General features: G+C 49.9%; 5 protein-coding genes across 7 annotated transcripts; 2 read left to right on the top strand and 3 right to left on the bottom strand.

The window, feature by feature from the left end:
- Window positions 1-764: 764 nt before the first annotated feature.
- On the bottom strand, window positions 765-1697 carry L3040_002607 (uncharacterized protein; the record flags this gene model as incomplete). The annotated part of the gene is made up of 4 exons (XM_007290578.2): window positions 765-824; window positions 878-1022; window positions 1109-1315; window positions 1549-1697. The coding sequence occupies 4 exons, from the start codon at window positions 1695-1697 to the stop codon at window positions 765-767; spliced, it is 561 nt and encodes a 186-aa protein (XP_007290640.1).
- A 265-nt stretch (window positions 1698-1962) lies between these two features.
- Window positions 1963-3203, top strand: L3040_002606 (uncharacterized protein; the record flags this gene model as incomplete). 2 transcript variants are annotated; one of them, XM_066155620.1, is made up of 6 exons in its annotated part: window positions 1963-2161; window positions 2295-2727; window positions 2809-2835; window positions 3019-3061; window positions 3118-3137; window positions 3194-3203. In XM_066155620.1, 6 exons carry the CDS (start codon window positions 1963-1965, stop codon window positions 3201-3203), a joined length of 732 nt encoding a protein of 243 aa, XP_066012602.1. The 2 variants fall into 2 exon arrangements, with proteins under 2 accessions (XP_066012602.1, XP_066012601.1); XM_066155619.1 differs by having other exon boundaries at window positions 2809-2955.
- Window positions 3204-10021: 6818 nt separating this feature from the next.
- On the top strand, window positions 10022-15389 carry L3040_002605 (uncharacterized protein; the record flags this gene model as incomplete). 2 transcript variants are annotated; one of them, XM_066155618.1, is made up of 3 exons in its annotated part: window positions 10022-12675; window positions 12801-14646; window positions 14730-15389. In XM_066155618.1, 3 exons carry the CDS (start codon window positions 10022-10024, stop codon window positions 15387-15389), a joined length of 5160 nt encoding a protein of 1719 aa, XP_066012600.1. The 2 variants fall into 2 exon arrangements, with proteins under 2 accessions (XP_066012600.1, XP_066012599.1); XM_066155617.1 differs by lacking the exon at window positions 10022-12675 and having other exon boundaries at window positions 12820-14646.
- A 999-nt stretch (window positions 15390-16388) lies between these two features.
- Window positions 16389-16816, bottom strand: L3040_002604 (uncharacterized protein; the record flags this gene model as incomplete). The annotated part of the gene is made up of 2 exons (XM_007290581.1): window positions 16389-16439; window positions 16496-16816. The coding sequence occupies 2 exons, from the start codon at window positions 16814-16816 to the stop codon at window positions 16389-16391; spliced, it is 372 nt and encodes a 123-aa protein (XP_007290643.1).
- A 721-nt stretch (window positions 16817-17537) lies between these two features.
- On the bottom strand, window positions 17538-26184 carry L3040_002603 (uncharacterized protein; the record flags this gene model as incomplete). The annotated part of the gene is made up of 10 exons (XM_066155616.1): window positions 17538-18755; window positions 18846-19493; window positions 19575-21543; window positions 21595-21754; window positions 21808-23500; window positions 23564-24976; window positions 25026-25263; window positions 25314-25732; window positions 25786-25986; window positions 26041-26184. The coding sequence occupies 10 exons, from the start codon at window positions 26182-26184 to the stop codon at window positions 17538-17540; spliced, it is 8103 nt and encodes a 2700-aa protein (XP_066012598.1).
- Window positions 26185-26606: the final 422 nt, after the last annotated feature.

Here is a 26606-nt window from a genome sequence, read left to right as displayed (position 1 = left end):
TCTGCTAAGCGGCGGGGGTTCTGAAGACGAACATTATTGCTGAGACGATATGTATAGAAGCGGCAGTGCAATGGGATAGGGCTTGAAGCGAGTCTGGACTGTTAACCGAGTCTAGGGTATATTGACTGAGGAAATATATTAGGCCGGGATCGGAGGGAGCCTTGGGAAAATTGTCAAGAGACGGATGACTTCCCACAGCTTCGGATATCTGGATTATGACGCTGAAAGATTTTTTAGAATTGATAGGAGTAGTAGCAAATCAGGAAGAGGCTGATTCCGCAATTGACTCTGTCATACAAAAAAAAACCGTCAGCTGATTCATATCTGGTCTCCAAGATGGTATTACACTAACGCGCGGCTGTTTTGAAATCAACTCTGACAAAAAGTTAGTAGTTGCGTTTGCCAAATGCATATCGTGCAAACAGGATCCATCAGGAGAGCTAAAGGATCCAGGGAGGTTACTCACGTCAGCCAGGAGAGAGACATAGACAAGAGCCGAGAAGGACAGACAAGAGTCATGTGAGATCCAAGTATTGATTCAAACACAACAAACAAAGAAAACGAGTGTAGACACTCGCGTGCCATCCATCCCATGATCCGCAAACTCCAAGGCTGAGAAAAAAGGTAAAAACACCATGACATGATAGACAATGTTTTCGGCGTGGGAAAGCATACGATTCTGATATTGATGCAATAATGAATCTGACATTGAGAACCAAGTATGAAAGCTTGCCACACCCGCCAATAGTAACACGACTAAACATTCACCGAATGGTATCCTCGCGGCCATCTTGCCACGAAGTGCAGTTAATACACCGTTGAGCCTGTCCTCCATTAGCATCTGCGTACTCCAAATCCCCCTCTCACTCGGCCCTACCTTATCACTAATCCGCTTGCGGCAGTACCGGCACTTGACAGTTTGCTTGATGATGGGCTCGCTGCTGAACCTCTCGTATGTACTAGCGATAAAGTACAACGCCAGTCCGACTCCAATGAAGTTGATGATCTTGTTGAAGAATGTCCTTTTGGTCATTAGCATTTGAATACGATTCAACGATCCGGCGTTAGCTATCTAGCTAGCTAGCTAGCTACCCAGGAACACACATACCCATAAGCCAGAACCACAGCTCCATCCTCGGCCGCCTGAGCCAGAGTGTTGTACCCAATCCCGTCCGTGACATTGTATCCCGGACCTCGTCTCAAGACGGCGAACTTCTCATCCATATTCCGATTGATGAACGGGAGCAGCGACAGAGGCGGGAGCAGGATGTCCGAGACGAAGGAGGTCACCACGCTGGTGAAAGATGCGGCGATGCTATACGTCGTCCCGGGGCATGATCAGTATTCCGTCTTCGTTTCCTGGGGCGTCTCCAACTCTGCTCCAAATGCCCCCCCCAAAAAAAAAGGAAAAAAAAAAAGAAAAGAAAAAAAAGAAACAAATGAAAAACAAAAGAAAAACAAAAGAAAAACAAAAGAAAAACAAAAGAAAAACAAAAGAAAAACAAAAGAAAAACAAAAGAAAAAAAGAGAAAAAAAAATAAGGCCTACATCAACCCGACCGCCACTTCCAATATGTTGTCCTGGAGCGCCCAGCCGGTGAAGCTGTGCCACATCTTATTTGCCCGGCCGTAGACCTCTTCGCCTGCGTGTTGGAGCAGCTCCGAGCTGTCCTCGAGAAGGATACGTGGGCGCGGCATCTCTTTCTTTTCTTCTTCTTCTTCTTCTTCTTCTTCTCCAGGTAAGGACTTTAGAAGAGGTGTGAGAGAGAGATTTGAGAGTGCATTGACGGAGTGGAAATGAGGTTGTCGTCGACGGTCACACGTGACACTGATATCGCCACTTTTATCCCAGTCGCCGATGATAATATAAAAAAAAATTTATTTTATTGCACGACCCCGCGACCACAGTACAACCCCTCGCTCGCTGTACCTCACCGGCGGCGACGACGACGACGACGGCAACATGGCGCCCGCACTCTCGGAAGACGAGATCGACGACCTGCTGTACTTTGCGCGGACGGGGGACACGCAGGAGTTCGATGCGCTGAAGGAGGAGCTGTGCGCGAGGGAGAAGGTCGGCGCGATGGAGCTGCTGACGACGGCGCGGGACGAGGAGAGTGGGAACGGGGTGCTACACATGGCGGCCGCGAATGGACATCACGGTACGTACGTAGGGAGATTGGGGCTGCGAGTGAGGAAAAGAAGAGGCTTGCTTGCTTGCTTGCTTGCTTGCTTGCTTGCTTGCTTGCTTGATGGCTTGATTGCTTGATTGCTCTGCTGACATGGAATTACCAGCCCTCCTCCTCTCCCTCTGCAAAGCCCTCACGGGCTCCTCCTCCCCGCAGAACCCAGCTATGCTGTCCGTCCTCAACGCCCAGAACAAGGCGGGCAACACGGCGCTGCACTGGGCGGCTCTGAATGGCCACCTTGAGGCTGTGAAGGTGCTGCTGGACGAGGGGTCGGATCCTACGATTGCGAATCAGAAGGGCCATGATGCGGTGTATGAGGCCGAGTTGAATGACAAGAAGGACGTTGTGGAGTGGGTGTTGAAGGAGGGTGGAGAGGGCCTGGAAGCGGGAGTGGGCGGTGGTGCTGGAGAGGGAAGCGCGGATGCAGACGAGGATATGAGTGACGGGGAGGCAGAGGCGGGTGATGGGAGGGGAGAAGCGGCTGATAGGAAGGGCATCGAGGAGAAGCTGAAGGAGTTGGTTGTTGAGGATGGAAAGAAGTGAGGCGGGTGGGCAGAATGATGGGATACAACAACGGCGGCATTGCTTCCATTGCTTTGCGACTGCGACCGGGGCTCAAGTGCCCAGCTGCTGTGGTTAAAGACTGTGTATGCCCTCACCTTGTGTACGTCAAAGTACAAGATTGGCATCTCGAGACACCCAGCCTGGAACGGACCTCCTGCTGGGACGGCCAGTAGAAAGAAAGAAAGAAAGAAAGAAATAGATTGGTTCGGGAAAAGCAGAATACATGTCCTTGGCTTGTTCGATCGAATGCTAATGCCATGAATTAGGCTTTCATCTTTCGGATTAGGCCATACTTTACACGTTTACTGTGTTAGTATAACCTGGGTGAAAGGATGCAGCTTAGCATCTTGATTTCTCGCACACAGAAAGGAGCCATAATGTTAGAGTAAGGAATTCTCACTCTATGAGGTCTGTGCTGTTGCTGCTAAGGAACGCTTGAAGAGATGGATAGTGACTGCCAGTTGGAAGAAGGGATAGCTAGCTAGCGTAGAAGGAGAACTGCATACAGTTCTCTTTCTTCTTATAAGGATTCCTTCTTCTTTAGATAACCGAAATCAATACTTTTGGAACTACCTTCTGCTTCCCTATCATAAGGAAGAATTATCTTTTTACAGGTTATGAGCCTTTGATGCTTAGAAGGTGACGGAACACGCAACTCGCAATACGCAACCCGCAAACTCGTCGATCGGCTTGACTTTCCGCCTTGTGCGAAGCACTACCTGGTGGTAGTAAACCCCCCCCCCCCCCCACCTTATTATCAACCATCGATCATCGCTTTACATCAATCATTATCCATTTATCGACATGGCTATCACCCGAGAAAAATTCGCTGGAACAAGACAATAGAAGGGCGTAGAGACCTTCACTAAATCGAATTCAGACGAATGGTTCGAAACCATTGAGACGGTCGCTTAAAGCGAGGATGTCGCTTATCTATTGGACCACTCGGAATCCGAACACTGCTACACAACTATTATTAAGGCACCCTTGCAAGGACACGATATCGCTGATAGCACTTAGAAGATATTGAAGGGGCTTGATAAGGATGAACACGATAAATTGATTTACGAGAATAAAGGTCTTTTGAAAGCGTTTCGGGTCGAAACAGCGAAATTCAAACTCAACCTCTTTCGGAAGCTTAGCGAATTCGATCGCTAAAGGATTAAGGACCTCCTCGACATCAAGACTATGATCCAAAGGCTAAAGATCATCTACACCGCTACGACATTCCGATCTATACAAATCAAGCTTTAAGCTTTTATCAATTTTCGTATGGACCTTAAAATTTCCTTTAGCAATAACTAGGAACGCGTCTTGGTGTGCCGCCGAGAGGCTTATAAAGGCCTAGGGAGGGACTAATTCGACGATGATTATTGCTGGTTGATCTTCTGCACTGGGCTTGTTCTTTTAGAGATATACACACCACTGTGCGATGGCTTCACCCTCTTTATGATAATAGATCAAAAGCTAGAACGTCTGGACGAGAAATAGGAATCTATCACCAATCTGAACCTTTAAGTAAAGGCATTCGCAGCCTATTACTCGAGTGACGAAGGAGCCTATATAGCTAACCGACAAGCACCTTACAAACGAGCTCCTTCGGGTCAACAATCACGCAGTCGTCGCCGGTCTTAATCTCCCAACTTTAAGGCTGAATGTTTCAAATGCGGTTCTAGCAAGCATGCTAGTCTTATATGTCAGTTCGCTGAGATTGGTTTCAAGGCTGCTAAAGCTGCCCGTATCTCTAAAGAAGGCGAGGAGCTTAACGAAGCATCACGGACATATCAACCACCACTACCTAAGGGACGATCGACATCCTTTGCCCTTTTGTACAAGAACAATTCTTCACTACTTAAGTCCAATTGGCGTGCTCGAAGCAGATCTAATAGTGCTCGCAAGGATGAGAAGGGATTCGCTGCCGATACTGAATCCGACTCTTTAAGCGAGGTCTCCGACATCGAAGAGTTCGCTGGCTTATCTTGGGAGAAGCGTAGTAAGCTCTTATCTATACTGGCCGCCGCCGACACTGGATGTACTAGCCATATGACTGATTCTCTGTCCTTGTTCAGCAAGCCATTGACCTTATGCCGAAAGGGGATCCAGGTCGAGGGAGGGAAGCTTTATTCGGATGGTGTTAAGACTGCCGAGATATCATTGCAAAGAGGCGGGACTATCTACTTAGAGGGTACACTGCATGTCCTTGGCTTGGGATGTATATTAGTATCGGCAAAGAAGCTCGTTGGTTCTAGTATCATAAGGCAATTCGATAACTAGAGGATGATTTTCATACGCAAGTCTGATAACATACCTTTGATTAAGGTTAAGGTGCAGAATGGATTGTACATCCTTTCGAAGTTCTTTAAAGAGGCTGATAGGATATCTTTTGCTGCTGAGAGCACACGCTATACCGATCGCGACGATGCTGTCGCTAGCGTTATGCCCGTACACGTAGATCAAATTGATCCTTTCTTTTAAATAGACTCCGTTAGCAGCTGGACCTTACTAAGACTTCTAAGATCATGCCTTTCGAAGCGTACTCGATACTTAGCTAGATATGCTGCTTTTGAAGCGGCAGAGGATCTTTTAATTGCTACCGCCAACCCTTACGAGGCCTTGAGTAATGACAGCGAGATCTCTTTAATAGATGACTAAGACTTTAGCGAAGTGGAACGTTTACCGCCCGCCTCGGAGTTCAGAGGCTCTAAAGAGAGTATATCGAAAAGAGAAAAGAACAAAGTGGTACGCAAGATTAAAAAAGTCGTTATTTAGCAAGGCGAGATTCGTCTTAAAGCCACCTTTTTTACATTAAAAGAACGTCGCTTATAACGAGAGCTCTTTCGTTTCGTTGCTTACTATAGGCGCTTCAACCATTGTAGCACCGAAGCGCTTTCATTATTACACACAGTAACGGACATTAAGAAAATTGTGATCTCTTTAGTTATCCTTTTATGTAAGTCGTGCGCTCGATAAAAGATATTTAAAAAGAAGCTTAAGAAACTCGCCGAGCACAATACTACGATACTTGGGAAGCTCAATTTCGACGTAGCTGGTCCTTTTCTACTATTTATAAGAGGCTACCGGTACTTTAGCGAGCTTATAGATAGCTAGACTCGCAAGACTTGGACCCTTTTGTTTCGAGATCGAAAGGAAATTAATAAGGCATTGATTAAGAAGAAGAAGGAGCTTGAGCGACAATCAGGCTAGCCTCTCTTAGCAATAGGTATCGATAACGCGCTGGAAATCCTTGAGATTATAACTACGTGGGCTAAGGTAGAAGGAGTATCTATTCATAATACGGAACTTTATTCGTCACACTAAAATGGCCTTGTAGAGCGCTTTATCAAGACTACCGAGCACTCTATCAAGACAGCACTTGATGACGCTGAGTTGCTTGTCGAGTTTTGGTGTAAGGCTGCTAAAGCGCAAGCATACACTTGTGCTAGGCTACGCCGAGGACTTAAAGTGGTGGAAGATGTTATAGACGAAGTAACGGGACAACTTTTCCGTATCGAATATAAGATATCCTTTTAAGAGGCTTGGACGAGGAAAGTACTAAAGGTCAAGGACTATATCAAGACATAGGGCTGCAAAGTCATTGCTTACGTTCCTCGAGAATCTCTTTCGGCCAAGACTAGAAAGGACAAGCTTATGCCTTCGGGTAGAGAAGGGATATTTATAAGCTACGACGAAAACATTACTTCCTACTATAAAGTGTACATTCTCGAGATGCATAGTACTACTATCTCGTCTAACGTTAAGTTCTTTGAAGATATTTCTGAAAAAGCAATCGAGGATTTTAAACTTTAAATTAAACTGTCCGACGGCACATTCTAGGTATCAAAAGGCACGTATAATCAGCACGTTACTCGTGCACGTAAAGGACGGCCAAGATTTGCAAACCTGCTTACAGTAGACTTAGTGCGCAAGGAGCAAATTAAGCATCTTCTAGACTCCGTCATAAGAGTTGGGGAGGGATTGGCCCTTGGAATTAAAGATTATCTACTTAATGAGACTATTAATTATGCCCTTGGAATGCCGTCTGCGCCGGTAACGACACCTCTTCGCGTCACACGATCTTAAACGAGGAATGCTGCTCTTCGGGATAAGGAACCTGGAGGAGCTGAGTCCATTTCGCTTTTACAGTCAACATCGCTTATTGCCGAAACGAGATTAAGCGAGAGCTTTGTTGATGGACTAAATAATCCAACTCCTTTTAGGTAAGATCACCAACTTGCACAAGTCACCTTTTAAGGGACTACCGGAACAAAGAGGAAGGCCGACAAAGAGCTCCCTTATGCTTTTAAAACATCAGTCCAGCCTCGACAAGGCTGGACCTTACCCGATTCGGAACTGGATAAGCGTGCGAGTGATGCCTTTGATCTCGGTAAGCGATACGCTAGGACTTCTACGTTCTAAACCTCGCTTGTTACAAGGAAAAGAAAAGGCTTGTTGTCAACAGAGAACGAGAAAGCAATGTTAGCTATTCTCGATTGGTCTGGTGACGCCGACGGCATGTCGAATGCTGAAGAGATAGCAATGGTAGCGCACGCGGCTAAACACGACATCCTTATTCTTATTACTTATAAGGAGGCTGTGGAGCATCCTATATACGGCAAGAGGTGGAAGGAAGCTATTGATGCCGAGTTTGCTGCGCTTATTACTAACTACACATGGGAGGAACGCATCCCTCCTTCCGGAGCTAACCTTATTAGCTGCAAATGGGTATTTATACTTAAGTTCAAGGCAGATGGAACCCTCGAACGCTTTAAGGCTAGGCTCGTAGCGAGAGGTTTTTCTCAGATGTACGGCGTTGATTATGACGAGACATTCGCACTTATAGTCAGAATGGCGACCTTTAAAGCATTCTTTGCAGTAGTTGCTTGTGAGGATATAGAGACACGCCAATTCGATATCAAAAACGCTTTTACCGAGTCTACACTTAAGGAAGAGCTGTGGATGAAGATGCCGAAAGGCTTAGAACGCACGAAGCGAGGATCCGCGCTCCGATTGCTACAATCTTTATATAGTCTTAAACAATCTGCACGCGATTGGAACCTTTTGATGAAAAGGGAGCTCTTTAATTGAGGATTCGTACAAAGCAAGGCAGACCTTTGTTTGTTCGTCCACCCGGAGAAGGAGATTAGACTATTGATGTACGTGGACGACTTGGCTACAGCTGCACCGAATGCTAAGGAGCTTGACTGGTTTGAAGACCGCTTGCAGTCACGATTTGTCATTAAACCGATAGGAAAGATATCGATGATCCTCGGAATCAAGGTTACTAAGGACAGGGCGAAGAAGATTATTGAGCTTAATCAAGAGATCTACTTAGACAAAGTCTTGAACAAGTTTGGAATCCCGAACTTAGTTTCCAACGCAAGGAATGTATCTACGCTTATAGATAGGTATACCGATCTCCGCTTAGCTTCGGACCAAGATAAGAGGGTCGATGCTACCTGGTACCGTGAAGTAATTGGTTCATTGATGTATGCGATGGTATATACACGCTTAGACATCGCTTTCGCACTTGGTCGTTTAAGCTAGTATATGCAAGATCTAGCAGAGCACTACGCTTTTGCACTAAAGCGCTTAATGCGCTACTTACGGTTTACTATATCTTTCGCTATTTCTTTCGGCCCTTCAAGAAACCTAGTGGTTTACTCGGATGCAGACTACGGTAGCGATAAGGATAGCAGAAAGAGCATCTCCGCTGCGGTAGGCCTAATAAGAGGAGGCCTCGTATTCTTCAGGAGCCGCAAACAAACCTCTGTTGCTACGGCTACTACAGAGGCTGAGTACGCAGCTATGTGCTACACCGCAAAGCAAGGCCAATAGGTCGCTCAGATCCTTCGGGATATGGGATTCGGTGGCTATATCGCTAAAAATCATCAAACTGTAAAGATGAAAGGGGATAACTAAAGCGCTATTGCACTCGCTAAGAACCCTTATCTTATAAAACGATTAAAGCATATCGACATCGCTTATCACTACGTTCGCGACTTGGTGGACCAAGGGAGGTCTGCCGTATCTTATATACTTATAGCAGAAATGGCCGCCGATAGCTTTTCTAAACTATTACCGAAAGTCTTATTTCAAAGATTTATTAATATGATAGGCATGACTGATCGATCGAGGCTAGTATCAAATTCTTAGATACGCGAGGGATTTCGCTTAGCTTCTTTGTATGTTAAGGGGGGAGATTTGTTCTCTCGACAAGACAAAGAAGCAATGGGAGCAGTGGGAGCTGTTAGTAGCACTAGAGTGGGAGTGTTAGAGTAAGGAATTCTCACTTTATGAGGTCTGTGCTGTTGCTGCTAAGGAACGCTTGAAGAGATGGATAGTGACTGCCAGTTAGAAGAAGGGATAGCTAGCTAGCGTAGAAGGAGAACTGCATACAGTTCTCTTTCTTCCTGTAAGGATTCCTTCTTCTTTAGATAACCGAAATCAATACTTTTGGAACCACCTTCTGCTTCCTCATCATAAGGAAGAATTATCTTCTTACACATAATTTTATTTCACTTTTTTTGTCTTACTTTACACATCTCACTCTATTTTATATCGCTGGCATCACGACCCTGGGAACGTATCAACTCCTTGGTCATGAATCGCCATGACGGCCCGTTCCAAACCCGTCGTGATTAGCCATGGATGTGGCTACGATGTTACAAGGCTCCTCATTTACGGGACTGTGGGTGTGATGCAAGTCGTATTGTGAATAAGCTGGCTTGCAGCTATAATACTTTTGATATTGTATTAATTTCAAAAAGTCCCTCTTCAGCAGACATCGTTTTGTCTTTCTGCAACAGCCTGTAGCATTCGTGCCTGGTCTTTCAGCCAGCTCGAGATGGTCCCCTCGCATTCAAATGCGGCCTGTTTACGCTTAAGCTAAAGCTCGCTTATTATTAACAGAGGCTACTACGATTGAGCAGCCGCGATTACGGGGCCTGCGCGATTACAACGTTTCTTACAAATAATACACTGTATCCATCATGCAGTCTCGACTTCTCTACATTTGGCTGAAAACGGTCGGTATCGTTCGTCGATGCATTGGACCCTTTGTTGTATCGAGATTGCCGCATCGGGCGTAATGCTCGAGGCGGCCCAAATTTCTTTCATCGCAGCCATCGAGAAAGAATCCTCGGACCAGGACAAAGATTGTTATGTGCAATCAAATACCCTTTGACGACAGGGTCTGTACCCTCGTCTGAAAATCCCCTGCAAGTTCGAGGTGCGAAAAGTAGACTGACCGCAGGAACGACGAGTTCAGAGATGTCTGTGAGAAGTGAGCCTCGCCCTCTCAGGGAGCGCTACACTGAGGGGGAGCGTGAAGAGCAGCTCAAAAGCCTGCTGCCCAAGCCATCCAACCTCAAACCGGAAGACTTCAGGAAGGCCTTAGGGCTTAGTCAAGCTCAATTCGAAGATGTCGAATCTATTATCAATTTGGCGTTCGAGGACTCTGGCCTCTCCGAGTTTGAATCACTCAAAGACCCCGATGCCATGATCAGGTTGAACGCAGCGGCTCTCGAGCCGGTCAGGACCTTGAAGACGATTCTCGCTGATGTGCCAGAATGGTTCACCCTCGTCTGGTGCACCCGAATCATCGAATACCTCCACCAAAAAAGGCTCAAGAAGCTGGCCAAGGAGAGAGAGGAGATACGACTGGGCAAGAAGCCCGATTCAGTTATCCCGTCTGGCATGAGACCTTCGAATCCCGGAGCGGCGACCCTGCCGAATATGACCTTCGAGCTGATCATGGAGCGCAATCAGAAGGGGAGCAGGTTGTATGTCGAAGAGCTAGCTGCCTCACGATTCCTCGAAGCGGGCAAACCCGTGAACCAGTCATCCAGCTACTCGTTGAAGAGCTTCATTCGCGAATTCGAGGAGATCATCAACCAGACCCGCGAGTCGCCTCTCAGACTTGGTCATGGGGCCCTCGGGTATCGCACCAAAGCGGGTATTTTCAAACCGATTTCCAAACAGCATCATTTCGAAGTTGCAATCAACGATCTGTTCAATAACCGAGGAGGAGCGTATAAGCTGAAGTTCCATCATCGCGAGGAGAACAACAAGGAGAGAAGTAGTCGGATAGCGGCTGCTGCTGCTGCTCGGAGACTTAAAGATGGGCAGAAGGAACAGAGTCCTGCTGCTCAGAGACTCAAAGATGGAGCGAAGGAACAGAGCCCTGCCACCCATAGATCCAAAGATGGGAAGAAAGAATCGGGTACTGCTGCTCAGAGACTCAAAGATGGACCGAAAGAGCAGAGTCCTGCTGCTCAGAGACTCAAAGATGGAGCGAAGGAACAGAGCCCTGCCACCCATAGATCCAAAGATGGGAAGAAGGAATCGGGTACTGCTGCTCAGAGACTCAAAGATGGACCGAAAGAGCAGAGTCCTGCTGCTCAGAGACTCAAAAATGGGCCGAAGGAACAGAGCCCGGCTGCTCAGAGACTCAGAGATGGACCGAAAGAACAGAGCCCTGCTGCTGGTGGCTTGAAAGTACCCGAGGAAGCTGTAAAACAAGGCCAGAGCAAGTCGAGAGAAAATTCGGCTAGTCGCTCGCCGGCCACCCACAGAGGGAGAAGTCCAGGACCAAAGGCAACAAATTGGTCACCGCCTCCGACACCTTCACCCAACCGTCCACTACCTCCAATACCCAGCCGGACAGTGAAAAAAGATGAATCTGTTGACAGAGAAGCTGCTCGTAAGCGAGAAGGAAGTGGGGTCAGAGACGTCAAGGGAGAAGCAGAAAATGTCACAACTAAAGCGAGTCAGTCAGACCCTCGACTGTTTGACAGAACCGAAAAGCCACTGCCACCATTGCCTACCTCGTCTCGGCCGTCGTCTAGAGCTCCTAGAGCCTCGTCCAGCCTCACTCCAACGTCATCTAGGCCGACGTCCCGAACCCGGAAACCATCACCGGCGGCTACAGGGCCCCGACACCAGCCAGGTCCACTCGTCGCAGCAGTAAAGCCGTCAAGAGAATACACACCACCCCCCATTTCCCGGGCATCTCAGGAGGCCTGGCGGCGGGGGAACAAACTGAACCCTCCTGCCACTGCCGGCCAAGGCTCTCGTAACGTATCGCCGGCGTCCACCTCGTCCGTGACGAGTAGCATCAGGAGAGGCGCAACCAGCCGACCAGGAATGCATGTACCTACAGCAGCCCCAACGTCGCTACCGCCATCTTCGCTACGGCCATCCTCGCCACCATCAGCCCCAGTCAAGCCAGTGGCGGCAACAGGAAATCCAGTGATAGTAGCCCCAAGGTCGGATCAGGTCAGTCGCTTCAGCGATTCTGACGACTCCATCTCGCTTTCCAATCTCCCAACAAACGGGCCAAAGTCGACGACGCCACCGAAACAGCGAAAGAAAGATACGGAGCGGAGATTGAAATTGATGGAGGAGCCGCCGTCAACACCAAGAGAAGCTGTGAAGCGGGCCGTTGCCAAGGCCATCGTCCCCTTGGGTCATGGTGTTATCTCCGTCGGCCGGCGGGCATCGCGTGTCTTGGAGATGATTTCACCCCCGAGCCCAAGTAAGGCGGCACCAGAGTACCAGACTGACTCGCCTAGGAATCCCCTCTTTCGGACCATCAGTCGGGTGTCGACTGGTCTGAAGGATACCAAGGTTGGTCTTGGGCCGTCGACGAGGAAGACGCTGGGAATTGCGAAGCCCCGGATCTTCAGCGGATCTAAGGTCGATAGGTGGGCGCAGCAGGATCTTGAATTTGAGGGCAAGGGCAAGGTGGTTACATTCCATACGTATCGACGAGGAGGTGATGAGTACATGGATGATAAAGCGGACCTGTTTAAGGAGATGGAAAAGGAGATTCGGCCTGGAGAGGCTGATGATCCAGGCGACATTCGCGAGGAACTGGACGAAGATGAGCCGGTGGCTACTCGGGGAGAGTATATGGTACAGCAGTAAGTTGCGTGTTATTCGCCGTGTTTTGCTCGTGTTTTGCTCGCCAGTGTCTTTGACCACCAGCGTCTTTGACTCGACGTATCTTATACTAGCCAAACCTGGGATGATGAGCTGACATATATAGGTTACAAAAAATGCAAAACATGCCGGAGCTAGCGCAGATGTACGACCACGACTTTACCTTTCCATTCCCAGAGAACCCAGCAAAGCCTGCACAGAACACCAGATGGAGGGAATGCTGCCAGCTCTTCCAGCGTGACCCAGAGAGCACCAGCATTGACGACCGAGTAATCCTCGCCGGGCTCAAGACGCCAATCTACCTGTACCAAGCCTTTGGCATCTACTGGCAAATGAAGACCTCTCGAGCACTTGGTGGAGGCTTTGTCTGCGACGAGATGGGACTCGGGAAGACGCTCTCCTTCCTGGCCTACATGGTTGTCGAGAGACAGCTCGCAATGCTGCACTGGCAGGTGGCACATCCGGGCCACACCAAGAACGGCGGGCACACACATCTGACGGCCGAAGCAGCAGCATCCGATCCTACGCTGGCGTGTCCCAGCGCGTCACGGCGAGGCCCCGGATGGATCCCCTGCCCTTGTGTTTCGTCCCTAACTGCTCAACTCGTGCCCAAGCCAGGAGTTCGGCTTGCCGTCGTCCCCCCATCGCTAGTCTCGACGTGGGTTGAGCAGTGGAACACCCACATTGACGAATCGAACCAGCTGATGGCGATGAAACTTATCATCGCGCACGACGCGAGCAACGACAAGCCCATCGGTGGCGGGTTCGATCTGCGCGATGCTCGTCACCGGTCAAACCACATCCGGGTCCAGGCCGACCACGTCGTCTACGTCGCTGGCGACCGAGCGGACCACACCAAAGAGTTCTTCTCGGATGGCGCCCGCTTCGCCCAGGAGAGGCTCTTGGTCCTCACCACGACGGAGCACTACTTCAAGCACTATGCCAAGAAATTCGAGCGGACGGCGCCTCTGTGGTCGTGGGAGAGGAAAGAAGAGGGGGAGATACTCCCGGACCAGCCCGTCCCCGGCGTGGTCTACGGCATCGCAATGATCGACGAGTGCCATGAAGAGTTCCACAAGAACCAAGGTCGATCGGCGGTCCTCGCGCGTCTGCCGCGTGCTGGGAGGCCGTTCGTGTGGGGATATTCCGGCACTCCTCTCACGACGACGCCGAAATGCCTCGAGGGCGTCTTGTGGGCCATTGAGCGCCTCTGGCCAAAGAGCCACCGACGGAACGTGAATCACCTCACGGGCCTGGAGCAGGATCGCGCACTCGCGCAGTTCTCGTGCCAGAGACTCGGCGCCATCGCAGAGCAGTTTGAGCGGGACGTCAAGGAGAACAAGGGATCCCCGATCCTGTTCAGGGACATCTACTTGCGTCTCAAGCCGTTCCTCCTCATGTTCGTGCTCCGCCGGACGGCTGATACCCCCTGGTTTGGACAGCCCCTGATCAAGCTCCCGCCGCATGTGCACAAGGATATCCTGCTGGAGCACGAGGTGGAGTTCGACCCCAAGCTCGAGCAGTGGGGCTCGTACGTGGACGATCAGGTGAAGTCGAAGCTGGCCGAGCTGCAGAGCAACCGGCAAGACATCGACCGGCGGCTCGCGAAAGAGACGCTGCCGACCAAGTTCAGTTTCAACTCGGAGATGCGGATGCGGTTCAGCCAGCGGATCATGGCCACCTTTCCCTATCTGGTGCAGAATGCGGCCATCCTGCACCAGAACCACCTGGACTTGACGTACGAAGAGCTGAAAAAGTTCCGGGGGCCGAATGAGAAGCGGCCCGTCAACCCGTACTGGGTTCACCTGAAGGGGATCGGCGCGCGGAGCCCAAAGATGATGTGGATCTACCACTTTATCAAGGAGCTGGACCAGACGACGGACGTGAATGGGCAGGAGCAGAAGGTGGTGATCATGAGCGAGTTTAACCAGGTGGCACTGGTGGTGAAATTGGTACGTAGGCAGGCAGACTCCAAGCAGAATTCACAGACAGACTTCCAAACAGACTTCCAAACAGACCCAGCTGACCCAGACAGTGGATCGAGACGTACGTCAAAGACAAGGGCAAACGCGTCGGCCTGGTCTACGCAGGCATGCCTCCCCGCGAGCGCAGATGCATCCTCGACGCCTTCACCGATGCCAAAGACGACAAGGGCAACCGCAAGCAGAAGGCCGACTACCAGTTCCTCGTCGGCACCACGCGCATCATCGGCGCCGGTCTCCAGCTCACGCGCGCGTGCCACGTGATCCTGATGGAGCCCGACTACGAGTTCTACCGCGAGCTGCAGGCCTACGCGCGCGTGCACCGCGTCGGGCAGAAGAACCCCGAGTCGCGCTCGTACCGGCTGCTGGAGTCGGGGAATCAGGTCGAGAGCAGGATCCTGCAGCGCCAGGCGGAGCGCGGGGAGTTTCCCGGCAGGCCGGATGAGGAGGAGGAGGATATCCACCGGTATGGGGATGTGACGGAGATGGTGGCGAAGTATGCCAGCCCGGAGGAAGGGGGTGACGGGGGTGAAGGGGGAGCGGAGGTGGCCGAGGGGGCGGCGGATGGGGCGGAGGGAGCGGAGGGAGCGGAGGACTTGGAGACCCAGGCGTTTATGGATTCGCTCCCGCCAGCATTGGAGGTTACGTTGCAAGAGTATATGATCAAGGAAGCTGGGCGGCCAGCCGTGGATGATCTATACAGCGGGAAGTAGATGGAAAGGGGTTTGTTCGTAACGGCGTACTGTTTCTGTCGGACCGTGGACTGGTTAATATGTTCGGAGCGCGCCAGGCAGAGGAAGGACGGGCAGTTGTTTACACGCTGCGTGGGATATGTTGGATCAGTCGTTATTCGATGTTTTGTATGCGAGTATACTGGATATGCCTGAAGCTTGTATCGCGGCTGCTGAGTGTTGGAGTCCGTGCGCATTCGAATAATCACGCCGACAATTGGGATGAAGAAGAGAGATCCAAGGAATCGAATATTTTTGCAATGTTTGGATTTGTGGTTGTTACGCAATTGAGGAGTGCTGATCGAATGTCTCAAATCGATTTTCGATGTTCTCGCTTAAGTCTTGAATAGTCGGGAATGTATTGGAATTTAAATATTATATCGAACATGAATGGTTTTTGAATGAAGATTTATTGCCGCAAGTGATAGACAGGCCGTTGAGACGTAAATGAAGCCGTGTGATTGTCTAATAGACAATTCGAAGAACGCGAAGAATTGATGGGCGAAGGACCAAAGAATGACAAACGGGATAAGCTCTGCGAGCCCTGCTTTGCAAAAGACAATCCGAGGAATCAGTTCTCTATAAAATATTTAGCTGGCTTGAAATCCGTCCTTAATTGAGGTTCACAGGCACCGTTACTAGCACCTCGACCCCTAGCCACTTTCCCAGATTTCCCCGTCAATTAGAAAAGCTGATTAGCATCCAAGACGCCGCGATTCTCATCATCCGTATCAGCTCCATGATGAGATTGGCAAAAAAAAAAGAAAAAAAAAAGGTCGCACATGCAGCCCGTGGTTCATCATCGATCTGCCTCACTCACTCGCAGACTCCAAGACCTCGTCACCTCGTCACCTCGTCGAATCGTCGAATCGTAATTATCCCTAACCATAACTCCCTCCTCGGTGCCTTCGACCAGGACAGTACAAAGCCGTCCACCCCATCCCCCATCGCAACCCACCCGTCCACACCAAAGAATTCCTCTCACATCAACCCAATCGTCACATCTCCCTTGACCCTCGCATAAAGATCAACCTGCCCACACGTCAGTTCCCTCGCACCCGCTTCCCGGCCCGCACCGGTTGACATACCTCAACCTCCAGGTCCAGCTCAATCTTGATGCTCAGACTGCTCTCCCCCAACGGCTTCGCCGGGCGGTCCTTGATCCGGCTCTCCCTGATGGCCGCCGGTCGGTAGCCCTCTGCCCGCGGCGGCAGCATCGCGCGCGCATCGTACTGCGGCGGCGCCTGCTGCTGCATCTGCTGCATCTGTTGCGGCGCAGCCTGCTGCATCTGTTGCGGGGGGGCCTCGTCCTCGTAGTACTCTTCCGAGTCGTACTCTTCTTCCTGGACCTCGGCCGGCGGGAGGGCCTTCTGCTTCGGCTTCTTCGGCTGGCGGGGGGTGGACGACATGGTGGGCGAGGAGGTGGAGGATTTCCTACTCGCGGAGAAGGTTAGCTTGGTGGGCTGTCAGGCTGTCACGGAAGAGGGGGATTCGCGAGAGTGGTGTGTGGCGCACGCGAAGTCAACAACGAGGCCTGGTCAACAAACGGACCTTTTCTGCTCCAGGGTGGACGATTGAGGGATCGAGAGATTGAATGAAGGGTTGATGCGCAGGCAGTCAAGAGCAGTGCGAGACTGCAAATTCGAAAGATTGTTGGATTCCCGCAAATATCGCACCGCCGCTCCCTTCTATACAGATACCAGAAGCCAGTCACCGCACCGCGACGTCATCCTCGAGATCTTGCTTTCGTGCTTATGGATTCTGGCACCCCTGAGGCGATCACACGTCATCTCGTCATCTCGTCGTCTCGTCCTCTCATTCTTGTTCGCAAGGATGTGATGATGGATGTGGGGGTGGGCTGGTGGATCGCCGACGCCCAAAATCCGGAATCTGATTGCGAAGGCGTCAGGGATTGGATGGAGATGATCCGCCGTGCAGGAATCTTTTCTTGGAGATTTATGACGCTGGATTTATCACGAGACATTTCGATCAATCATTGAGCCTGGATACGATTCGGAGTTTGGGATCTATCGCGTTTTGTTTTGATACACCAACTATTTATTACCGCAAGCATCTCCTCGATATCCTGATTCCCGAGATCTCAAGAGCTTCTTCACCACAACGAGAGTTCTAATCCAGTCCTTGCGGATGTGCTCTCATCACCGCGGCCATGTTCTGCTCGATGAACGCTTTGCATAGCTTTTGGAACGTCTCCGCATTGGCATCCGCCGACCGCTTCGCGAGCTGCAGACAGTTCTCGAGGTTGAGGAACATCTTTCCTGCGCGCAACATTCGGTCTTCCGCCTGCGACTTCAACGCTAGCATTTCCCACATATCAGCGCCCTTGCAGAGATTCAGAAGGACGTCTAGCTTGGCCGCCTTTTGGTCTTCGTTATCCTCGTCGGTGACCTCCATATCGTCCCAGTCGATAGGTTGTTGGTAGGCGTAGTCAACCAGTACCGAGAGTGTTCGATAGCTTAGAAATTCCGAGGGGATACTCTCCCGGTAGGTGATGACATCCTCCTGCTTTAGACCTAGATTTCGGCAGAATTGGGCTCTCTTGACATTGGAAACGGCAGAGAGGACCACCTTGTGCGCCTTGATGGTCCTACCCTGGCTCGTGAAAGCAATATCAGCCAAGTCGCCGGCCTGTCGAAGCATATTGAGGGATGAAGTAGCCGAATAACTCTCCTGGGTGTGTTGATCCGAGCGCGTGATGGTCGGATAGTGGATTGAGCTGCAACCCAGGGATCGAAGCAACTTCTCGAAATCCATCAAGCCCTGTCGCACGGCTTTGATCGGTCCCGAGTCGCATGAGCTGGCAAGCACAAGCGCCGTGATCGGAGACCAGGAGTCCTGGATATCGGCCCGCGAAACTTTGCGGAAGTCCCATGATTCCAGATTGAGCCAGATTGCATCTTCGTTGGTTCCAAACAAAGCTTTGGTCTCCTGCGGATGATCTTGGAGATATCCGTAGGTGGCCTTGAGATCTTGGAGAAAGTCGCGATTTCGATCGAGTTGCTGAGAAACGTTGTCTCGCAGGTGCACGGAAACGCTTTTCAAGTATTGTAGGTGGAGCCAGACCACACTGACATCGGGCTTCCCCTTTCCAGCAGTCTTGCCGAGAGCCTGGCTTGTTGGCTCGTTGATTGCGAAAGGAACCTGGCTCCAGCAGACGGGAAGATAATCCTGAGAAATAATCTGATTTAGACATAACTCGGGCTGTTGCTTTGCGACCGCGGCCATCCTCTCCCGTCTGTATTCTGACTCGGCGTTGAAGGCAACCCGTGAACGAAAGACACGCTCTTGTAAAAGGATTTGCCAGTCGCTGTCGGTGAATGTTGCTGTCTGGGCGTTGAGTGTCGTCAAGGGGGTCAAGACTATCCCACAATCCTCTGCAAGATACGTTGTATAAATCCGCGCATCAACTTGACAGACGCGAAGCGCCATGACTCGGATACATTCGATATAGTTTTCGAAGCTGACCAAGTGATCTGTGGATTTGCGTAGCCCTATGCGGCGCAACCACGGGAGGCAATCTCGGATACCAGTATGCACGAATCTCGTACGGGTCTCGTATCGGAATGCCGATGCAAAGATCGGGACTTGGTGGTCGTAAAAGTGATTGGCCTTCTTCAGCGCGCAATTTCCATCCGAGACGATGGATTGCGACGCCAACCCGTCTAAGATAGAGGCCGAAGATTGGAAAGCGAAACCAATAGCGTCCATAATAGAACGATAGGCTTCCCAGTCGTTGACGGCGACACTTTGAGGCAGAGGTAAGAGGTAATCTTTGATCATCTCTTCTGGGGGGAGCTTGCGTACACCTAGCGATGAGAGGCACTCTGCGTTCTGACCACGAGCCGTAAATCCATTATCGAGAAACAGATGACGGTTCTTCACCCATGAGACGAGGAGAGAAGGATTTTCGGCAATCAGAGCATCGTTGGCAGAGATCAGATTGATGGAATCTAATGCCGAAAAGTTGGGCCAGAGAGGGAAGGACTTCAAAATGGCGCCCAGACTGTCCTCTGATGCGAGAGCTGGAGCTTTCGAGAGATGGTAAAACGTGAGATCTTGAATCTTCTAAAGAAATGTTCTTAGTATGGACAGGCACCAGAGAAACGGAACTGGGAAAGGGATCATGAGGCAAAGGTGTATACATACCGTCAGATTCTCCCGGGAAATTTCCTGTCGCACAAAATTGTGGAAGCTGGTTGTTTTCGCAAGAACAGACAACGATTTGATGAATCTGAAGAAAGAATCACTCTCGTTCAGCGTTTCCTCCTTGGTCATCAACAATGCCGGCATAAGTATGGGATCGACCATATACATTCCAGGAATGGAAAGGCACAGGTCTCGATGCTCTGTGATCGAGGGTGTCACCACTGATGGAAGAAGATCGAGCTCGCTGGGAGTAATATACACATCGCTGCCATTGCGAGTTGCCCGGTAGATTTTAGCTTCTGATTCGCAAATCTCGTCGAACTCAGTATCTTTCAAATCCGAGCGGGAGTTCCAACACTGCCAGAAGCGAGCGAGCCAGAGATCTTCCAGCCGACTAGGCACACCTACAGGAGGTCTCTTGTCTAAGAGCTTCCGGAAGTCGGAGAGTTGTAGCGTGCTTACGTTGAACTCAAAGTCATCTCGGGAAAGAAGATGCTCGAGTGACGAAGCATGCTTCGTGGCTATGAAGCTCTTGGATGCAAACTTGAAAAGTTCGATCTCTTCATCAGAGGCGATGTAGTAGCTTTCATATTCTGTGTCGTCATCTTGGACAAGATTTAATCTTCCTATGCTTTGGTCGGCCATGAGGAGAACATAGCAGCCATCCAGCTCTACAGATTCTGCAGCCGGAAGATTTATCGGGGTGAGTAGTCGGACAAACTTGTCCCACGAGAACCCTGGGTTTGATGCAATCTCCAGGCGTAGAGATTCTTGACTCTGGACAGATTTAAAGAGGTCCCGAAGCATTGATCCTGTAATGCGGCGCACGGTTTCAATCCGCGCGAGCTGGTTCGCAACCGGTTTTGGCACGTCGCTGAGGAGATCTACCTCTAGATTCAACAAGAGGGGCCTCAACATTCTTGAATCATGGGCTTTGAGATTATCAAGGATGGCGTGGTTGATGTCCAACAACCCAGCAGAAGTGTTTGACAAAACTTGGGCGGCGGACTGGGCCTTTGGGAAAAGCTCTAATGTAGACTGAGAAAGTTGTTGCCAGAAGGAAGTCCAGATGCGGAGTCCAAAGCTTCTCTCCGGGGGTTCGTGCTGGGGCCAGAATATGAACACATCTTGCTGAAGGTGGACTACAAGACCGGCAAGAAACTGCAAGTACATCTTTGGTATTTCTTGTTCTAGGAAGTGGCGATTCGACTCCGAGCTGGCGGATTTTAAGTTATGGTCGTCAAGCACGATTGATTTTCGATCCCCAGAAAGAGTAAAGGTGGCATGGACATGGACTGGTAGGTCAGAAAAGATGGGCAAAGGCAACGTATTGAACATCCTGGACGTAGTTGTTGTAGGAAAGTTGAATCCGGGACTTTTCTGGGTGTACGTCCTGTAGACCAAGGCAGCAATACCGCATTCTGTCCGTTTCGTTACTCTTCTTGAGCTCTCAGGGGGCAAGTCGGTTCCAATGGCCGCATTCTCAATGCTGACCCACCACTCATCAAGACCGTCAGCCTGGAGCTCTTCAGAGTCTCTGGCGTAGATCTTGAAGGAGCATGTAACGAATCCTAAAAATGGCTTGAGGATCTGACGCGATGGCATAACCTTTATAATCGACCACCCAGAGTGCTGCTTTTCGACAGTATGAAAACCAATGCTCTTGATGCGTTGTATGAAAAGCAGAGACATCCGAGCCTCATTGAAGTAAGATTCCATAAGATCGTACACTTCATTGCAGGTGATTCCCCTCTGTCCACGGCGTAGAGCAGACTCACAACCTGGTAACAGCAGTGGAAATCGGAAGATTGTTCCAGGATAATGGGCCATGTTCGTTTTGAAACCGAAATGACCGGCAAACGGGGCGAGCAAGTTTGGAATAGCCTTGGCCACTCTGGACAGCTTCAATTTCATGCCTGGTTTTCTCCTTCCTTTCAAGCGGTTAAAAGGTAAAATTTTCTGCTCTGGACTATCCATAAACTGTCAGAAACGTCGGAATTATCAACGGGGGATAACCTACTCAAGTATAAGGAGGTAGTCCCCGGAGAGGATCATGGGACTGCTTGTAAAATGGAACATGGTTTGCGACCCTCTTCCGAATTGACCGATGGTTTCCTTATCCTGCATCTTGCTACCTTGACCAACATTCTTGAAGCCATCAAAATCACGTTCACTGAAGACTGAATTCAATATGTTAGTGGTTATCATCGAAGAAGGAAAGGACCAAACATACCGCCATCATTGTAGGAGAGTAATGCGGGCCCTTGTAGGACCTTCATCTCGGGTGTCATGAGGCTCTCATATGCATGTTCTCTTCTATCTAGCAACCAGCGAATCTTGCTAGCACCTTGAGTGTCGTCTGCATTTGCGAGATACTCTCGGAAAGTGGTCTCGATAGGATATCTGTCCAAGGTATCTGCGATACGAGACATGGCATCCTCTACTTGATCGAACTCATCATCCTCATCTTCTTCCATCTCCAACATCTCCTTGAGAATCCGGTCGCGGACACTGTCGATACCAAGAAGGTTGCTTATACTAAGCGGGATATCGGGGTGAGTGAATTTAAAATCTCCCGAATCTTCGGGGCCACCAGAGGATCGAATTTCTTGGAAGGTGTAAAATTGTCTGGACTCGCCAAGTATTTTCAAACCGGCAAGAGACTCGCCAGTACCAGTAAATCGGCTGGCGATTCTCAAGATCTCAACAGCGACTTTGACGTCATTGTCGTCAAGTCGATCTTTGGCTTCAAGCATGTCCTGGACTCTGAGAAGGTCAAGCACACCTAGATCATCGTCCCGCACATTCAGCTTCTCCAGGAGAATCTCATGACTTTGCCAAAACTCGGGGTCGACATTGGCAAAGTAAGGGTTCAGATCCCGACATGCAGCAGAGCCAGTAGGACGAAAAGCCCTCGATGGCTCAACAAAGAGATCGCTACCAGCGAAAACGCAGCAGAGAGTCGCAAGTTCACTGGCGACAGAGTCTACGAGATTGTGCTTGCTGATATAAGAAAGTACTGCGTCGACAATCTTTCGGTCTTTCATCTCAATGCCATGCTTCAACTGCGAGAGCAAAATTGACGTGGAAATTGCGTGGTCCCAACCGAGGTGAGCTCTCCAATCATCGGCGATGTAAGCTTCAACGATTGGAAACTGTGAGCCAACAAGCAATTTGTCCTTAATTCCTCGGCATTCGAGTGCGCGCTTCAGAGAAGTAACGCCATTCGCATTTGTTGCAGGGAGCCATGCAAGATTTTGAATGTGAGCGGCTGTTTGAGTGTCCAAGGTCAGTTTGCCAGAGAATCCCAAAAGCAGCTTAGCGCGGCGTTCAACCTCTGGCAATGGGTACTTGCCGCTCGCAAAGCATTTTACTCGTCCATTGACAACTGCCTCATCGATGTCTGCCTTCAAACCACATCCCATCAAAGAAGCCTGGAAATTGGTGATGAAGTCTTTCCACGGTACAATCTCTTCATCCGGGAAACACAACAGGGTTAACAATGAGCCAGGAGCCCGGGGGTGGATGAGCTCTGTAGCACAAGCAAACTTTGATGTAGCATTGCCATCGAGTGTCGAGACTGGAACCATGGGGATTGTCTTGAGGCTTCTTTGACTTGCTCTTGAAAGAGACGTGAATTGACGCAGAACATATGCGGCAACTTTCTCCTTGCAAGAATCACTCCAATTCCGATCTTCCATGTTGCACCAAGCTGGCAAAATATAGCTCTCAACGATCTCGACTGGATTAGGACAGGCAGGGAGCCCCATAAGGTCCAGAATGGTCAGAACCGACTCGGAAAAACTCCCTTGGACAGTACTTAAGTATTGCAGATCCCTAATTTCCGGGAACGGAAATCTCATATCTGAGATACCAATCGACTTGACACGAGAGTTTAGGCTCGTCCATACCACGGGGCGCTGAGCCTGGCCAGTGTTTCTCTGATCTTCTTGCCACGTCAACTTTTGAAAAACTTGAAGATTACGAACAATCCCAACGAGTTCGTCGCCAAGAGCATTCTTCTTCGCATGATTGCCCAGTTCAGAACACAAGACTTTGCGAATCTTCTTTCTGTCCTCATCGTCGAGGTCTTCCACGAGCGGCATAGCCTGGTGTAGCCACCGAGCGAAGGCGATAAGATCTGCGCCATCAACGACTCCCGTGACTGACTTCTCTGCAACGATACTCGCCACAAGAGAAAGCGAATCGCTACCCATCAATTCAGCTGTAGCTGTCCGGGTCTTCAGCAGGGGGTATTCCTTGGCGGAAACAATCATTTTGTCATCAAGACGTCTCATCAGACGACCTACTTCTCCTGAAGGGGCAATGTAAACTTGATAACTCGGACACACCAATTTCCGGTACCGACTGTTACTTAGGGGTAGGAGCCATAAGGAGGCAATATTCTCATCGAGAATGGTGATGTGCTGCTCTGAAATCCAGTCCCATATCTGAGAGACCACGGCCATACCCGCCGCATCTAACGACTGTGAATGATGATCGTTGGCGGTATCCTTGAAAATTGTCTCCATGCAGTAGCTTCTCAAGGCTAGAGTTGATCGGTACTGAATCAAGGAATGTTTCGGGTCGTCACACGCATCTTTCAGCCTCTGCTGTGATGTTTTCGAAAGAGAGACCAGATCCAAGGTATGCGCCTTGTCCTCATTGAATAGGGCTTTCTCCATTTCGTTCCGATGGACAAACACAAAACTTTTGATAGACCGGTACTGACCGTCTTCAAATGGAAATACTTCGAGGTCCTGATAATCGATGACTTCAGGGTCGGACAGGATACACCCTAGAAGTTCGTTTTTCGACTTGGCGCTGAGCTTTGCAATGTCTTGACTTTTGAGGGAGTTCAAAAAAGTGCATAGAGTCCCTGCACCCAGTAAGTTATCCAGAAAGAGAGCCTTGGCCAGCTGGTCCAGCTTTTCTGGAACGTAAACAACCGGCATCTGGGCCTCCCGTAGAGCTTCTTTCAGGGCAGCAGATTCAGAGCCAGAGGCTAAGAACCCAGCACGGCTTTTGACGTAGCCTGTGCATGTCGGCCAGAGAGCGATGTTCTCTTTTTGAATGATGCTGATGACCTGATCGACGGCTTTACTAAGAGGATCTCGGCCATCCCCAGCTAGAGGCCATCGTTCAAATGTGGGTTGAAGCGGCAAGAGTCGCGAGAGCACGGATAGTAGCTTAACCCAAGTCACCGGCACTGCTTCCTGGAAAAGCCATTCGTTCCAAAGGGCTGGATTCTTGTCTTGTGTGCTTTGGTCATTGCACCGACGTAGGCCTGCTCTGTCAGGGGAAAGGCTGAAAGAGGCATGGATAAGCAAGGGCTGGGCTGTCGTGACTGGCAGTTGAAGGACAGTAAAAAGCGAACCATTGAACTTATCCTCGGATTGTATCTAAAAATCCTATTAGTGGAAGTCTCGCCCCGACTACAAGGCTACATACCGGAAGCTGCGTGGCAAGGGCAACCCAGGGTGTGAACTTCTGCTTTGTAGCCCACCCTCGAAGCTGTGCATTCATGGAACCAGTTTCTATACTGTGTTGGACGAGAAATCTTGTTGTCGTAGGTTTTGTTGGCTTTTCGCTCGTGTTGTGCCTAATTCCCATCTGAAAGTGATGCTCGAATGAAAAGGTAGGATCATTCAGGGCTTCCTTCACAGCATCCTGAATCTTCACTTTATGACTATTCGTGGGGGTTAGTAGAAATTTGGGAGAGGATCTAGCATTTCTTACGCTCTGACGGCTTCGCGATCGTCCACTTCAGTCTTCATGCAAAGGGAGTTGTCGACTGCCGAAAACTCGATCTTGGTCAAGTGCCGCATGAATATCAACCCGTTCTGGCCAAAACCTTTAGCAAACAAACTCAGGACTTCTTTGATCTCCGAGATGGTAGTTGTAAGTTTCGAGATCTCGCTTTGTGCGGCACGCTCCTGAGTCCGAAGAGGAATTCGTATCACGGTTCCATCAAGGTGTCGATCAGCGCGCTCAATGACAGACTCGAAGGCTTCCATGTGGTTCTTCGTGGCAGTGTCCGCAGCATACTCAACAAAATCGTACTGTTCTCCTCCGTAGGGTGACCACTCTTTGTGAGGATCGAGAATGAACAGGACGTTGCGGGAAAGAACAGTGGGGGAGTCTGTCCAGTGGTACACCTTCGAGCAGAGTCAGCTGAATGACCACATCACTAAAGACTCTTGGTACTTACGGAATTGAAGCCCCGTCCGTATCTCCCAGTCGTCGATCCATCATTGATCTTTTGAGAGTCGCCAATCGAGCGCAGACTCCGGAAGTCTGTGTCCGAGAACACAGCATTATTGTAGGCTAGAAGAGCAGGGCCTTGGTATTGGGCCAGTTTTGGGTGCATGAGATCTTCAGCAGGATGAGATCGATTATCAAGAACGAACTTCTGTATTTGAGGTTAGCCATGTAGGTTGATAGAGGGAATATTGGGCTCCTGTACCACTTCTGTGGCACCTGCATCGTCTGCGTTTTGGAGCAGCTCACGAAGTACAGTTCCACCGGCAGGGTACTCGTCGCATATGTTTCGTAGAGTTGTCGTCAAACTTTGAAACTGGCCGCCATGGGCAAGAGGTGGTGGCGGCATCTTGAAGAGGTGGATTATAGTCATTAGTTTGGAGAGGGTAGCTCATTTATTATTAGTATCACAGGTATGATAATGCAAGGTCCGAATACGTATTCGATTTTTCGAGTTGGATTCAGTTGGTTTTGCATGCTTATCTAAGTACGTAAGGTAGTAAATACTTATAGCCACCGATGCAAACGGAAGGTACAAACGGAAGAGCAAACGGGAGTCCACGTGACTTGGTCCGTTTGGCTAAGTTGGCTCGTTTAATTAAGTTATTGATAAAATCAGGAGTGCAGAAGGTGTAGTATTCAGTATGAGAGTACTGAGAGCTAAGTACAGGTGTTCTTAAAGGAACAGCCAAGAGCTAAGAGGCTAGTCCAACCAAAGGAATATAAATGACAGTCCAATATTCTAACATCCCTTTTGCTCTTTGATTCTTA

This window comes from Drepanopeziza brunnea (genome assembly GCF_022702325.1).
Source record: "Drepanopeziza brunnea f. sp. 'multigermtubi' strain 214-2 chromosome Unknown ctg3, whole genome shotgun sequence".
NCBI lineage: Eukaryota > Fungi > Ascomycota > Leotiomycetes > Helotiales > Drepanopezizaceae > Drepanopeziza > Drepanopeziza brunnea.
This window is presented reverse-complemented; position numbering and strand designations above follow the sequence as displayed.